We start from the raw sequence: 16,105 nt of genomic DNA on the forward strand, positions 1-16,105 counted from the left end.
GTATTGCAGTGGCGAGACAACGTACAGTGTGTGCAGACTAGAGACTGCAAATGCGACTACAGAAAGCCCCACTAAGGTACAATATGCAAGAGACTAGAATCACTTACAGTAATAAAAGCAGTATAGTATAAAGTGCCTTTATCCGCCCACTGATCAGTCAAGTCACTGCGCAGAGCTACTTTTGTGGAGTCTCCACAAGTCCACCTGTGTGTTCATTATTGATGAGATTGCGTCTTGTAATCCATTCTTCTGTCCTTTATTAACTGCACACTTTTGTATAGCTACTGTATGTGTGCTGTTTGCCACTTTGTGTTTAAATCTTTGTAACTGCTGCTGATGATGAAGAACACTCATGTGACCACCGCACTCTGACTTTAGGTGCGTTACCCGTTCAAATCATATATCAAATAAATAACGGTAATGGGTCGCACACACCAAGACTGCATTTCAATAATTTATTCTTGCATTTTGAACAGATGATGAAGAACACAAATGCGTGTTGTGCATCGTCAAATCTGTCTATTATATAATTGGCTCAGTTATCAAACCATGACATTTGTGTTAGAAGAAAAGCTCAAATATTCAGATAACTGTAGAGCACAATACAGTGAAACTCTTTAAAATAAAAGCTGTGGCTTTTCTTTTTCTTTTGGCTTTTTCTGCCTTTATTGATAGATTGATAGTAGACTGACAGATAATGGGGAGAGAGATGGGGGGAAGACACGCCGCAAAGGCCATCGGGATCGGGAGTTGCGGCACGCCGTCAGGCTGGCTCAGTAGCCTAGGTGCCCAGACGGTTGAGCTGACCGCCTGGGCCGTGGATTCATCTTCTATCGAGACATTTAGATTGTGTCAAAGGTCATGTCTCACCTAGACACAGGATCTGACATGAATTTTGACCTGATGGTCGAGGTTCAATGTATCCCCTGAGCAAGCAGGGGATACATCTATTAGCTCAATGGTAAAAATGTCAGCACTTGTGCAGGAAACCGAATATCAAATCCGGGGTAGAAGAGGAAAATTACATTGAACCTTTGCACCCCTAAAGAGGACTCTCTGCACTTTGAGACAGATGGTGGAAATTGAGAATGTAATCTATGATCTGCCTCCTGGTCAAGATAATATTTTATTCTTTAATAATTCGGATCAGTTTGTTTTATTTGTGCTGGTTCTAATCACCAACAAATTACTGCTAAAATCAATTAAATAATAGCCAACAGCGTCACAGTCATTATATATAAAAAAGAGAAGGCTATAATCAGATTGACCAGTTTTGCCTGTCATTCTGTTTCTTTATCCTAAGCCAGTGGTTCTCAAAAGGGGGTCAAAGGAGCAAGGACCCCTCAAGGTCCTTGAAGGGGGTTCCATGAAGCCAAACATGCATAAAACTGGAGGTCATTTAAATGAAAAGAAACATGTTGATCCATTCAGTACCGGTGGGGACAGTGCTGAGTCTCTATATAAATATATCCTAGTCGTATCTATCTGTCTATGGTTCTGAAAGAACTGAACTATGTTTGTGACTGGATCAAATAACAAGGCTCAAATAAAAGTATTCTATGTTGGAAATCTTCAAACAAGGTGTTTTGTTACGGTCGGACTCGTCTAGTTTCTGCTACCTGTCTCTAGAGAATGGAGGCCTCAGTACACACACACACACCTGGACATAGGATATGTTTAGGTCTGGCTGCTCTGGTATAATGTGAGGAATGTGTGTGTATGTGTGCGTGCGTGCACACGGTGCTTTGTTTCGGTCAGAAGGTTGTGTTCTGGTAACCAAGTCACTGTCTGTGACACTGTTTCCATCTCAGCTGTCACCAGTACCTACATACGTGTCTGCGTGCATGTGTGCATGTCTGTCTGTGTAAGCAGTTAATGACCCAAAACACACCAACCACAGTCAATCTGAAGTGTATTCTGTGACAGACAGCGAGAGAGACAGACACACACACACGCGGCACGGACGCACGCACACACACACACACACACACGCGCACACACACACACACACACACACACACACACACACACACAATTTGGTGATATTTCTGATTTGCAATACATACAAAATGAGTAGTCCCCATAAACCTGTTTTTATATATACTACTACTACTGCTACTACTACTCAAATGCAAACACAAACATTAAATGCCATTGACAATGAAAGGAGAATTTACGTGATATGTCTCTGAGCAAATTGGCTTTTTGTGCTAACACATGACATGAGACATTAAATGCCATTGACAATGGTTAAAAGATAATAACATAAGTTGACAAATGAATTCATGAGGAAGTATATATTTCTTTTTATTGGATGATGTATGATGATAAGAGCGCCCTCACTTCACACGGGTGTGAGTTTTCATATAGCCTACTACACTATAAAACAAAGTGATTACCTGATCAAATTAACTGTGTTGAAATTTAATGGTGAACAATTTTCTATTCAGCAGCTGGTTGGCTGGGAGCCCTGCAAGATGATAGGCTGACACTGGGTCCTGGTGTTATTTGACAGGCTGAAGGAGGAGGCTCAGGGTCAGGTGGAATGTGATAGGGTGTTGCTAAGCAGCCATGACACAGCTGTGACATTTGATGAAGGGAGTTCTATAGAGAAGAGAAGCTCAACGCAACCAACACAAGAGAAAGAGAGGTCAGAAGAGAAGAGAAGAGAAGACGGCATGAGGAGAGGAGAGGAGAGAAGGGAATAGAGGAGTAGAGTGTCAGGCACCCTGAGAAGAGGAGAGAATGATGTGGAGATGATGGAGTGATGGATAAAACTTTGATTAAATTCTGCCACTGTGAGAAACAAATCTTCTGTTTCTTCCTGCCGGAGGCGTGTCCTGTCTGCGATGCCACACTGAGTGGGCGGAGACTAGAGGAGGCTCCAGTGAGCGTGCCCAGTCCATTTACCAATGGACACAAGACGTCATGCTGCTTCCTGATTACACCTGGCAACAGGTACGCACACACACACACTTACGCCCTTTGTTTGATTATAAGTCGATTATAGTTCGGAGCTCAGGCATGTTTTCTCAAATTTCAGTAGCAAGGAAGTATACATCAACAACAAAATATGTGTGCATTTCTATAGCGCTGTCTCCAAAGAGATTTACAATGTGCATTACATTCACACATACACTGTGGAGGAAACAATGCATGCAAGACACCAACCTGCTCATCAGGAACAGTTAGGGGTTCAGTGTCTTGCTCAAGGGACAGGTTATCGCTTTTGAGACGCACCCGCACACACACACACACACACGCACAAGTCGCACATGCATACACACACACACACACACACACACACACACACACACACACACACACACACACACACACACACACACACAGAGAATAATCTAGTATGTTTTTGTCTTGCAGTGACTTTGATGAAACATCAGAACTTCACACTGGGATCTCAGACACCAAAGGTACACACACACACACACACACACACACACACACACACACACACAACTGGGTGGCACAGTGGTAAAGGTACCCGTCCACCACCTTGTGACTTCGAATCCACTGCTTTGTTGAGTGTCTATCTGTATACAATCACAAATGGCCCATGTTCAGGGAGCCTGCATAGGAGGGAAGCCAAGTGGGGAGGGTGGTACTGGTATTTGTCACGGCCTGGCCCAGGAAGACACGTACGTCTTCCCAGTGGGGGCTCCTTACTGGCAGGTGAGTCAGTAGGATACAACAGCAGTGAACAACACACAGAAAGGTGTGTGGGGAGGACAATGGCACAATGACTGAATTGGAGAGAAAGGGGTAAAAAGCACCCCAACAAATAATTCTCACCTGAACATTCTTAGTCCAGTTGCATTTCCTGAAACTCTAACCTCATTCCCCCCAAACTTTCATATATCTATTGTATAGTTGTTTTACAACCACACTATAGTTTTATTTTTGGTGCAACCACTCCAAGGAACAGCAATGTCCGTGTTCACCTACCTATGTGTTCGCCTATGTGACGTTAACCCACCCACCTATGTGACTATGAGCACCAGTATGACTATTAGTACCAGTAGGGGCGCTGTTGTGCCAGAAACAGAGAGAGAGATACTAGTGCTGCACTATAGAGCGCAGCAGTCCCGCCCCCTTTCAGAAAAGCGAGTGGCCCAGGAAATGAAACTCCAATGCATTTTTCCATCGGCACTTCGAATATAATTTATTTAAAGACGGTTACGCCGCGGACAAAGCCAATTCGGATCATGACAAATCATGACAATGAACACAATGTTTTGGGACGATCAAATAATTTATAAGACGAAAAACAAAACAAATAGTGTTGTCTCCTGACTTTATTTTCTTCTTTCTAATGATTTGATCGTCCCAAAACATTGTGTTCATTGTCATGATTTGTCATGATCCGAATTGGCTTTGTCCGCGGCGTAACCGTCTTTAAATAAATTATATTCGAAGTGCCGATGGAAAAATGCATTGGGGTTTCATTTCCTGGGCCACTCGCTTTTCTGAAAGGGGGCGGGACTGCTGCGCTCTATTGCCTGAGAGAGAGAGAGGAGGGGGGGGGGAGAGTTACACCACTCAGTTCACACAGGTGTGATTTTTTCTTTTACCACTGCTGCACTGGGGTTAAACAAAACACTAGTCATAGGCATCCATTCTCTCCTCCCTCCACACCTATGGTATGGTATCATGCTTGTTATTGACATCATGCATTACTCTTCAATTGTGTGTAGGGATGTTATTTGGTGAGGATGGCCTCACCAAAAGAGGCCATATTTTATAGAAAAGTTACAAACACAATGCTCATTGTCCAATTTTATGTATTTGTATGCCATGATTTGCCCAATGAACACCTGTGTAAATGTGAATTTAGCCCATTTTGACTGGAATCTCACAGGACTGACAAGACAACTGCAATTACTATGACAGTGTTTTACATTACATTATAATTTATTCAGTACTATGAACGCAATGAAAAGTGTAGTGCATTGGCCAATAGGCTTTGAGCATAACTGTATAGTACTAGTTTCCTGCAGGTAGCATAAACATTTCCTGTTCCAGTTCCCTTCCCAACAGCTTTCTTTGATTGGCTCCTTCATGTGTTTCCAGTTCAAATCTGCTGCCAAGCCAATCAAAACCTTAACCGGGAAATGTGTATGCCACCTTCAAGAAAACTGGGAATACAGTCATGCAGAGCCTTGCTTAATGGTGTGGGGTTTTGGGGCACCGTTAAGAGAATGAGGTTAGTTAGTTCAAATAAATGCATTCAAGCGACTTGAGAAAAAGGTTAATATGTCATGCTGCTATTAACACTTCAGCTGAAGTTTGCTAACGTGTGTGTGTGTGTGTGTAGGAGTGGTGTATAACTACACCATGTCGGGTGTTCGCAGAGATGTGTCTGGTTGGGAGAGGTCCATTAGTATTCCTCTGGTCAGACCAGACATGTTCAACCTTTTGGACCAGTGGAACCAGTACCTGGAAAAGTTCTCTGATGGACCCATGTGGGACCCCGCCTGGCACAGGTACTTCCACTAGAATTACTACTACTACTGGCAATACTACTGTAATTACCTCCTCAAGGACCCCTGGGGTTCCCCGGACCCCGCTTTGAGAATCACTGCTCAAGTTTACAGGTCAAACAGTTATGCATTTGTTGTAAACACCTCTCTGTCTGTCCATCTGCCTGCCTAGGTTTGATGAGAAGGACCATAACTGTTGTAAACACCTCTGTCTGTCCACCTGCCTGCCTAGGTTTGATGAGAAGGACCATAACTGTTGTAAACACCTCTCTGTCTGTCCACCTGCCTGCCTAGGTTTGATGAGAAGGACCATAACTGTTGTAAACACCTCTGTCTGTCCACCTGCCTGCCTAGGTTTGATGAGAAGGACCATAACTGTTGTAAACACCTCTCTGTCTGTCCACCTGCCTGCCTAGGTTTGATGAGAAGGACCATAACTGCTACAGCTTTACTCTGGAGTTTGTGAATGGCGTGCTGGCCATGCAGGGGAAAGCAGCACTCTCTAAAGACCACTTCACTGAGAAGTTCATTCTGCCGCGCATGAAGAGAGCCTCCAAATACAACATGCTGAATCAGCACATCCACGCACACTCCTACTACATCATAGACAGGACGACAGAGGACGAGGGCGCACAGAGGACATGAGGAGGGGAGGAGAGTGCATGGATTAAAGCAAAATATAATCTCAAGACTAAAAAGTGTTGTCAGGCCAAGTCCAAACTTTGATTTGTGAAACAGAGTGAAAGGAGCCCCCTCACATGCTAACGCTGTTTCATAAGCAATTGTCACAATATGTAAAAGTATGACGTTTTGGTAGCCATACAGCCAACCAGTTGAAGAAATTGCAGATTGAGGCTTTTTAACCTTTGCTTTAATGACATAAATGCAACAATTAGGGTTTTCTGGAAGATTGAACATGTACTCTATTGATAGTTTGACCACTTCAAAGACTCTAATTAACATGAAACGAGGAATCCAAATTACCAAAATCTGGCGACTGAGAACTGTGAGTGTCACCATGGAGGTGGCGATTCTGAATCTGTATGTGTGATGTTAGCTAGCTCTGTACAGCACCTTGGTCAACCAGACTTGTTTGTGAAATTGTGAATGTGCTTTATATAATACATTTTACTTGATTTGACTGATGTGGGTGTGTCAATAATAGGCCTGTACTGTGTCACATCTAACCACAAAACCAACATTGCATCCCTCTTCCCCTTTATTTAGAGCAGTGGTTCTGTGCTAAATTAGTGTAGACCGTATGACGGAATTTGAAAATGGTGGAAGGCAACAGTCTGACTCGCAAGACTACTCCTGCATTGGTGTGCAGTACTTCCTGTGCATGCAAACATATTTTCCTGTGCCAGCATTACATTTGCATATTTGCTGGTGATTTTCAACCCCACCACTAATGTCAATTAGCATACTGACAAGCGTTTACGCAATCCTCTACAAAAACACCAGAGAAAAAGGTATTCAAAAAAGTTTTATGTTAACACTTCAATAACGCAAATCATCAATGCAGCTACACTTGCTGGAATCTTACTTGTGAATAATAACTAAAGATGTGATTCTTTGGAATTATTTTCCTTTAAATCATCAAAAGCTGCGAAGAAAATATTTAGCTAACTTGATATTGATTTTTTTTCTCTTACTGGTTTAATCACACGCACAATATCGTGTATGGGGACAATTTGTTAATGTGAAATAAAAATGGAATGGAATGAAAACATCTTATATATTTTCTTATATATTTTCTTAACAATGGCTTTAACAGTCAAACTACAGCTGACCCTGGGTCAGCTGACACCACATTCAAATACTAAGTACTGTCTCACTGTTATCATCCAATCACAGCAGTCTAATCATCAGTGGTCTGCCAATCAAATGTCCTCTTGTTCTCGTTCTCGAGAAGAAATCCACCGGCTCATAATAATGTCCTGAAGAGAGAGCGAGAGTGAGAGACAGAGCGAGAGACAGAGACAGACAGACAGCATTACAAAGGCTGAGAGACAAGTAGAACCACAGTACTACTACAGTAGTATACGTACTGTGTGTACTGTATGTCCTGTATGCTCCTATACGGTACATAAACAACATGTAATGTGCATGACGTGTGTGTGTGTGTGTGTGTGTGTGTGTGTGTGTGTGTGTGTGTGTGTGTGTGTGTGTGTGTGTGTACGTGACACTACGTGTGTACCTGAACAGTCAGTTTGTTCAGACAGAGAGGAGAATCTAGTTCAGATTCTGACAGGTCATCGGGGTGGATGATGTAGGACAACAACAGCTCCTATAGAGAATATGTTACTGGACTGTTACTACAATATGAGCACGTATTACTGCAATATTTACTAGACTGTTACTACAATATGAGCACGCATTACTGTAATATTTACTAGACTGTTACTACAATATGAGCATGCATTACTGTAATATTTACTAGACTGTTACTACAATATGAGCATGCATTACTGTAATATTTACTAGACTGTTACTACAATATGAGCACGCATTACTGCAATATTTACTAGACTGTTACTACAATATGAGCACGCATTACTGTAATATTTACTAGACTGTTACTACACTATGAGCACTTATTACTGCAATATTTACTAGACTGTTACTACAATATGAGCACTTATTACTGCAATATTTACTAGACTGTTACTACAATATGAACACGCATTACTGTAATATTTACTAGACTGTTACTACAATATGAGCACGTATTACTGCAATATTTACTAGACTGTTACTACAATATGAGCACGCATTACTGCAATATTTCTACTACTACAATATGATCACGCATTACTACTGTCCCCCACGACCCCCCCTCCCCTCAAAGTCGGTTTGGTACCGATAAAAAACGCTCAAAAAAAGCGTCGGGCCCCGCACACTGTCCCCTTTTTCACCCTGGGCCTGTTGGCATGCCTGTATAAGAGTACTACAGTATTCCTAGAGTATTGCTATTTGCAATAGGAGTACTACAGTATTTCTAGAGTATTGCTATGAGAGTACTACAGTATTACTAGAGTATTGCTATAGGAGTGTAGTGTACTAGTAAGTACTAGCAGGGTTTACAGTACCTTGGAGACGTTGGCGGTGATGCGGTTGAGAGCGGCTAGAGAACGCCAGCTGAAGGAGCGCAGTGTTGTGAACGCACCACAGCCCACACTCTGCAGCACTACAGAATAACTATAGAACACATAGAAACACATCAGTGTTGTGAACGCACCACAGCCCACACTCTGCAGCACTACAGAATAACTATAGAACACATAGAAACACATCAGTGTTGTGAACGCACCACAGCCCACACTCTGCAGCACTACAGAATAACTATAGAACACATAGAAACACATCAGTGTTGTGAACGCACCACAGCCCACACTCTGCAGCACTACAGAATAACTATAGAACACATAGAAACACATCAGTGTTGTGAACGCACCACAGCCCACACTCTGCAGCACTACAGAATAACTATAGAACACATAGAAACACATCAGTGTTGTGAACGCACCACAGCCCACACTCTGCAGCACTACAGAATAACTATAGAACACATAGAAACACATCAGTGTTGTGAACGCACCACAGCTCACATACTACAGAATTACTATACAACACATAGAAACAACAGTGGGTCGGGAGTCGGGACCCATAATGTGGGTCATGGACCAAAAGATTTTCAACAAATTCTAAATTTGTCATAAGTTAAAAACGAATTCAAGTGGGTCTTCAAAATAATAATGTGTGTGTTTCCTGTCCCTACCTGGCATGATAGAATGGAGGGCCTTTCCTGTACAGCACTGCAACACACACACACACACACACACACACACACACACACACACACACACACACACACACACACACACACACACACACACACACACACACACAAGTTAGTCCATACCAATCCATTGCACGTTTGAGTATGAGGATATTACAGAGATAATACAGGTTCTATATGTCTGACAAACAGACTTGAAACGTACTGAGGTCAGAACCATATTTGAGTCCAGGTTTTGGAACCCAGCCTTTAGATCTGTAGTAATGATACGCTGTGTAGGACCACAGGAAGTTGCTCTGAATGGACCGGAAGCGTCTCCACAGCTGGACAACAGACTGCGCTTGCTGAACAAACAAATACATAGGAGATCACAACACATATAAACACACCAAAGCATAGCATGCTATGCAGCTTTCCAATCCCGGGCTAGGACAGTATAGTTACGGCCACAGCTTTAAAACAATTCATACCATTAATCAAAACGAATCGCAAACTTTTATTTTATTTTAATCCTGAAAAGTAACAGTTTTGGACGTAATGACAGAGACAAAATAACAGTTGATGGAGGAGGTTGTTGTTAGGTTGGTTACCTGGTCACAGAACACTGAGAGGCAGCCCAGTGCATACACCAAGAAAAACGCCTGGGCAAAAGAGACCACAAACATACAGTCAACGTGTGTGTGTGTGTGTGTGTGTGTGTGTGTGTGTGTGTGTGTGTGTGTGTGTGTGTGTGTGTGTGTGTGTGTAGGGCTGTCACGATTGTAACACATTTTACTAGACGATTAAATTATAATTGCGATTAACAATTTAATTGTGTTTCTGTCGTTGCACATTGTGAATATTATGAAGACAAATTTCATTTCTGTTTTGACTTTTAGGCTTCGCAAACAAAAGGTGCAGGGAAGATATGACAAATAAATAACTTAATTGTTATTAATTGAATAACTTTATGTAGTAGAAATAGTCGATCTACAAGCTCAAAACGCGGCAAAACGTTTTGCTACTTTTTGCTACTTACTACTAAATGTTTGAAAATATGTACAACATGGAAACGATAATGATGATCAAGACTATTATGTAATATTATCTCGATTGTCTCAAATAATAATGTAATAATTGTCACGAGCCTGTGTGTCTGTGTGTGTGTGTGTGTGTGTGTGTGTGTACAGTATGTGTGTGCGTGTGTTACCTCCTCTAGAGTGAGTTGCAGATACTCTGTGATGGTGAATGGATTGACCTTCACCTGTCTGTTCCCCTCCTCACAACCAGGGGCCTATTTCACGAAACTTGGATTAGAGATTAAGCCGGGCTTTAACACATATCCTGGCTTAATATATCCTGGATCAGTGCTTAACCGGTTTCATGAAAGCTGGTTGATCTTGCCAGATTAACTTAACCAGTTAACCTGGATATGTTGAGGCTTGATTCGGTTTCATGAAAGGGATGCTACATAAGTTACCATGGCCTCCGGACCAGGCTAACAGCCAGGTTTAACCTAATCCTGATGTCTTTACTGTTCATTAAGCAGTCAAACTGATCACAAACCAATGATGTTTTCCAGATTTATTTAATTATTATGGGTTTATGTTGCCTTATTTGTATCGGTCTGCATTAAAGGACTAATTTAAGCACTATATAAAATCAAATAACCAAAATATATAGGCTGCACAACATCATGACAGCTTGTGAGCTTGTAGATCAGCTGCTTTTGGTGAATGTTCCCCATTAATAGGTTTGCTGTCGTGCAAGTGCACGGTTAAGAAGAATTATTATTATTTTATTTTATTTTTGTAAAAGTGAAAACCACTAAATATTACCATTACTCATTGTTTTACAACATATTACCATTATAACGTTTCACCCATAGTCCTACATACTTACACCTAGAAACCCCATTCAAACCTATTTAGGTTCATCCCACGGTGTGCCTGAAAAGGAATCTTTGAAATGTTTCATAGTTTTAGAAATATAGTGCTTTCAAATTTGAGACATTTATAGGCTCAAATTATGATGGAATAATACATTCTGAAAAATCGGTATTGCCATGCCATGCAATCGTGACACTACAGTGCATGCAGACAGATAGACAGACAGACTTAATGTAATGTAACATTTCATGGCGCATAATACATGTAGATTAGTAGGATATAATTCCATACCGTACCGAATCCGGAGCGCACTCGCCTATTCGTTTGGCGTTTGCATTGCACAAATGAGCTCAGTGCGCTATTTCGAGAAAGTGCCCTTAAAGTTTAAGCTCGTTTGGAACCCTCCACAACTCCACAACTCGGGGCTATACGTTCACTGAATTATATATTTATGGACTTCGACTATAGGCCTATATATAATATGCTTTACAATTTACGCGTTCAATCTGTCGGCAATATTTTGCCACGCTCTCTCCCTCGCCTTGTTAATGGCGCTTGTATTTCCCTTTTTTTATTATTTCGTTGGCTTCCTCATAGTATATCATAGATTTTCTTGCTCCTCATCGGTGAAAGCCGCAGCTCGCCCTGCAGATTTGCTCGCCTCGCTCATGATTGGTCTCGCTCAAGAAATCTATGATCGGCATCATGGCTTTTCAAGGAATGCGTGCACGCCCTTGTAAGCGAGGCTTGCTGAGCCCGGCTCGCCAAATCCGTCAATTCTGAGCCTCGCTTGGCTTTAGTGGAACGGAATAAACCAGGCTGTAAAGATCAGGATTTAAAAAGCCTCGCTTTGGCCTATATCCTGGATTAGTTCATCCAAGATTCGTGAAATAGGCCCCAGGACACAAAACACAACACAACAAAAATAAACTTTATGTTTACCACAACTCATTATGGCATTAAAATGAGTAGTTCACCCAAAAAAATTACTATTTTCTATCAATTACACATCCTATGAAGCCTTGAATTTATGGAGATGTTTTAGTTTTTGTCGGATTCCTACACCAGTAATTTGACAGACAGACAGATGTGTGTTGACACACGACAGACAGACCTGTTGATGTGTGTCATCAACAACCAGCAGGAGCTCGCAGCCCTCCCACTGTTCAGGATCAGAGTTCAGAGGTGAAAGGTTCTCTTCAGTGCACCCTGACCTGCAACATCAACATCAACAAGTCAATAATAATAATAATAATAATCCTAATAATTATAATTATATTGTATATTGTATACGTGTATATATTGTATACCTGAACCTAATACTACTATGAAATGGTTCCCAAACGTTTTAGCTCAAGACCCAAAAGCAAAATCAGACGTTTCCCGGGAGGCAGGTCCCAAACTAGTGAAAATAGCAGATCTACAAGCTCACAACACGTCGCTTCGTTCCCAAAAAGCAGATCTACATGTACACTATATCATACTTTAGCGTAATCATCGCATGTGAGCTTATGGATCAGCTACTTTTAGCAAAGAAATTTGGTTTATCAAGTCTAGAGGGTTTGGGTTTGAGTTAAAGTCTTACCTGCGAGGTCTTTTAGCCTTGACATCCACAGGGTGCGAGTCATTCTCTGTACCCGACCACAGCCTCTTCTTCTGGGCACACGCGCTGTCCAGCTCCCCCTCATCAGACCCCACGGAGCTCTGAACATCACACCCCTCTCCTCCTCCTTGTCCCGCCTCTTCCTGTTCATCCTCCATTTCCACTGGCTGAGACAGCCTGAGGAGGGTTTCATCGACAACATCCTTGTCCAATCCCTGAGCCAGCAGAGCTCTACGAGCCAGACTAACCAGCTGCTCATACCTGGATGACAGAAAAATAATTAACTTTAAATGATCATTGATCAATCAACTGCTCGTTATTAGCTGAATCGTCACTGTCGGGTGGAAACCTCATATGTCCAAAACTCGTACTTTTCTAATTCAAGCAGATTGACAACTAAGCTAAAAAATGTGTGGCACTGCATTTCGAGCTTGTAGATCTGCTACTTTTGATGCTCTTGTGTGACACTGTAGTATGATAAAGTAGGCGTTAATTTACGAAAACACAAAAAGTTAAAATATGGAGATTCCACTATTAAAACCATCATAACTTCTCATACATTCTCAACTGATTTTCAAGAGGTTTGGTTTGTTACAAATGTCACGTCCGAGCATAGACACTCGGGCCAATTAGGTGTCATGGTATTTAACTGTTCAAATAATTGGTCAATAAAACATGCTTTGTGATTGTCTACTAACTTGGATTGTGAGATGACCAGTAGACTACGCCCACAGAAGACTGGAAAACAACAAAACATTATTAAAGCAACTGCAAAATTATTGAAATGACACTATGTATACACGTACACATGATCACATACACTGCACCTGATAACAGCACAAAACAGTCTTATAAAAGATACACCCAAACAGGGCACCACTTCTCCATAGAACTCAATGGATGCGGCCTCAGGCCTGTTCTATTCTATTCGGTTTTGAATGTGTTCTCATTCTCTGTTGTACTTGTACATACTACATATCCAACTCAATATTATTAGAAATATGGCACAATTTGGTGTTCAAAGGTTATAGATTAAGGTGCGTGCTGAGTCATATGGCTTAACTATGCACATCTCTAGTTGGCCATATTGGTATGAGTACTGCAGTAGTAAAAGAGCAGGTCTAGAAGTAGTATAGTAGTAGTAGTAGTAGTAGTAGTAGTAGTAGTAGTAGTAGTAAGTAGTAGTAGTATTAGTAGTAGTAGTAGCAGCAGGCAGCAGCCTATAGTAGTAGTAGTAATAAACCTCACCCTCCCATTGGTTGGAGATGCTGTGATCTGGTCTGGCTCTGGATAGAATGCCTTTACCAAAATAACCCTAAAATAAAACACATTTACCTGAGTAACCCTATTTAGACATATTACAAGGGAATCCAATCAAAAAGTATGCATAACAAAAAGACACTATATTGACAGACCTTTAGAGTACCGCCGGTAATATATAATAAATATATACTATAAGTGACAGACAGACAGACAGACAGACAGACAGACAGACAGAAGTGCTCCACGCCTCCACTCATCCATCCTCCATCCATGATCCATCCATCCATACATACATACCTTCCCATATATGTCCAGTATGTGCGCTGGGTGTCGTATCAGTACAGTGTTGTTGACCAGCTCTCCCTGGTAAACAGTGTCCCTGTGCGGGCTGCTCTCCTCCTGACTCCCCGGCAGAGGGAACGGAGCTTCATACTCCTCATAGACCCTGCTCCTCCTCTGAGGAGCTGTAAACATCATGCTGTCATGAACATTCCATAATAAAGGTCCATGTGTTGTGGTTGATACAAATTGTTTCACACTAGAAACGCATGTTAAAACAACGGTGTAACTGCAATAGTCATCCGGCTGGAAACGTGAAAATATGTGAAAGTTCCGCCTGCGGCCAAGAGATGTCACTGAAGGAGCGCTAGTGTATTTACACTGACAGTTGTAATACACGACCAAAATGGAAATGCTGCTATAGTTTTCATTCTCTGTCTGTCTGTCTGTCTGTCTGTCTGTCTGTCTGTCTGTCTGACTGTCTGTCTGTCTGACTGTCTATCCATTTGAGCACGGAATGTCAGTGACATCATGTTGTTGATGTTGACATCATCATTGATGAAAGGCACCGTTAACTTCACACGAGTGTGACTTTTTTTGTTATATAGGCCTATTACCGTTTTTGAGTAACTTTTCCAACACTTCCAGGTGCCTCGATCCTTCCCGGTGGGACGTTTCCACAGGACCTCCCTATAGGAGCCGCTCAGGACAGTACAGTACAGTACAGTACAGTACAGTACAGTACAGTACAGTACAGTACAGTACAGTACAGTACAGTACAGTAATACAAATATATGTTACAGCTACATTTAGCCCTGCTAAACGTCGGTCATTCAGTCTGTACATTTTATGTCCTGCCCGGGACTGGAGCCTATTGAATGTTACATAATCAATCCGCCTATATGAATTGCGCCACTGAGTTACTTATAGGCTACCTTTTTCAAGCCGCATATTAGACTCCAGAATACCCTTACAAATAAAGCTTTATATTGCTTTTCCCCAAAGGCAAACAAAAAAAGGCCCCAAAAAAAGAAGTAAAATCATCTTTCAGTTGGTCTTACCCAAGCAGAGGTTATGAAATACATGACAAAAATGAACGTTTATATCTGATGTCCCAGTAAGATTTATTTTGGCCTGGTCTGCACATGTGTTAGTAGCCAAGACATACATGGCCACAGGTTAGCACTCTGGCTGGCTTCCTGTATGCACTTCATTATGAACTGTGCATGTGTGTGGACGGCATTAAATACTTACTGGACATGGAGAACGCCAAGTAGGCAGGAGGTCAGAAAACATGCCACAGTAGGCTACAGAGGAGGGGGCAGAGTAAAGGAGAGGTTGAGCAGTGAACAGACTAAGTTCAGATTGGCAGGACAGGACATGCAGGAGCTTCTGGCACAAAGTCTCTATAGGGATGGGACGATATGCCACAGACGAAAAACAGTCTAAGTCCACACTATTTATTTATCCATAATGTATAAATGATAGATAAGGGGTCAGGACAACGAGGCCTTTTCGTGGAGGGGTCAGAATGAAATTTGGACTTTTCGTCTGTGGTACTCAATTGTTATTATTGTTTATTGCAATAAAACAATGCTGACACAATATTCATATTGTGAAGATTGTTAATTTATCGTGAAATTGACTGGGTTGGCTCTGTACTTATTTCCTTCGACACCAAATCTCTTTGCCAGAAATAGCAGATCAACAAGCTTTGAATCGCAGTTTTGGGTTGCGATGTGATGTGTGAGTTCATAGATCTGGTCATTTTGACTAATGATCATCCTGGATG

At 41.8% G+C, this 16,105-nt stretch overlaps 2 protein-coding genes across 4 annotated transcripts; one reads left to right on the plus strand and one right to left on the minus strand.

The window, feature by feature from the left end:
• Positions 1–2,693: 2,693 nt before the first annotated feature.
• Positions 2,694–6,143, plus strand: mkrn2os.2 (MKRN2 opposite strand, tandem duplicate 2; the record flags this gene model as incomplete). Its single annotated transcript, XM_080781372.1, has 4 exons — positions 2,694–2,958; positions 3,382–3,431; positions 5,333–5,501; positions 5,915–6,143. Exons 1-4 carry the CDS (start codon positions 2,768–2,770, stop codon positions 6,141–6,143), a joined length of 639 nt encoding a protein of 212 aa, XP_080637498.1. The 5' UTR covers positions 2,694–2,767.
• On the minus strand, positions 6,144–14,580 carry tsen2 (TSEN2 tRNA splicing endonuclease subunit). Of its 3 annotated transcripts, none has more exons than XM_080781348.1 (12): positions 14,332–14,580; positions 14,020–14,086; positions 13,470–13,509; positions 12,754–13,032; positions 12,283–12,382; positions 10,490–10,555; positions 9,891–9,941; positions 9,506–9,644; positions 9,280–9,316; positions 8,591–8,699; positions 7,699–7,788; positions 6,144–7,438 (listed from the first exon to the last, which is right to left on the minus strand). In XM_080781348.1, exons 1-12 carry the CDS (start codon positions 14,509–14,511, stop codon positions 7,382–7,384), a joined length of 1,215 nt encoding a protein of 404 aa, XP_080637474.1. In that variant the 5' UTR covers positions 14,512–14,580; the 3' UTR covers positions 6,144–7,381. The 3 variants fall into 3 exon arrangements, with proteins under 3 accessions (XP_080637474.1, XP_080637473.1, XP_080637472.1); XM_080781347.1 differs by having other exon boundaries at positions 10,490–10,558; XM_080781346.1 differs by having other exon boundaries at positions 10,490–10,573.
• Positions 14,581–16,105: the final 1,525 nt, after the last annotated feature.

The sequence above is a fragment of the Protomyctophum bolini genome (genome assembly GCF_963924005.1).
Source record: "Protomyctophum bolini genome assembly, chromosome: 2".
NCBI lineage: Eukaryota > Metazoa > Chordata > Actinopteri > Myctophiformes > Myctophidae > Protomyctophum > Protomyctophum bolini.

What these genes read in the sequence shown, in the direction of transcription:
- tsen2 (XM_080781346.1), bottom strand. Translation starts at nt 14,511, where the DNA reads ATGATGTTTACAGCTCCTCAGAGGAGGAGCAGGGTCTATGAGGAGTAT. An exon ending in CTGGTCATCTCACAATCCAA is followed by an intron (nt 13,033 to 13,469) that starts GTTAGTAGACAA and finishes TCTGTCATCCAG; the next exon opens with GTATGAGCAGCTGGTTAGTC. An exon ending in TCTCAGTGTTCTGTGACCAG is followed by an intron (nt 9,645 to 9,890) that starts GTAACCAACCTA and finishes TTGTTTGTTCAG; the next exon opens with CAAGCGCAGTCTGTTGTCCA.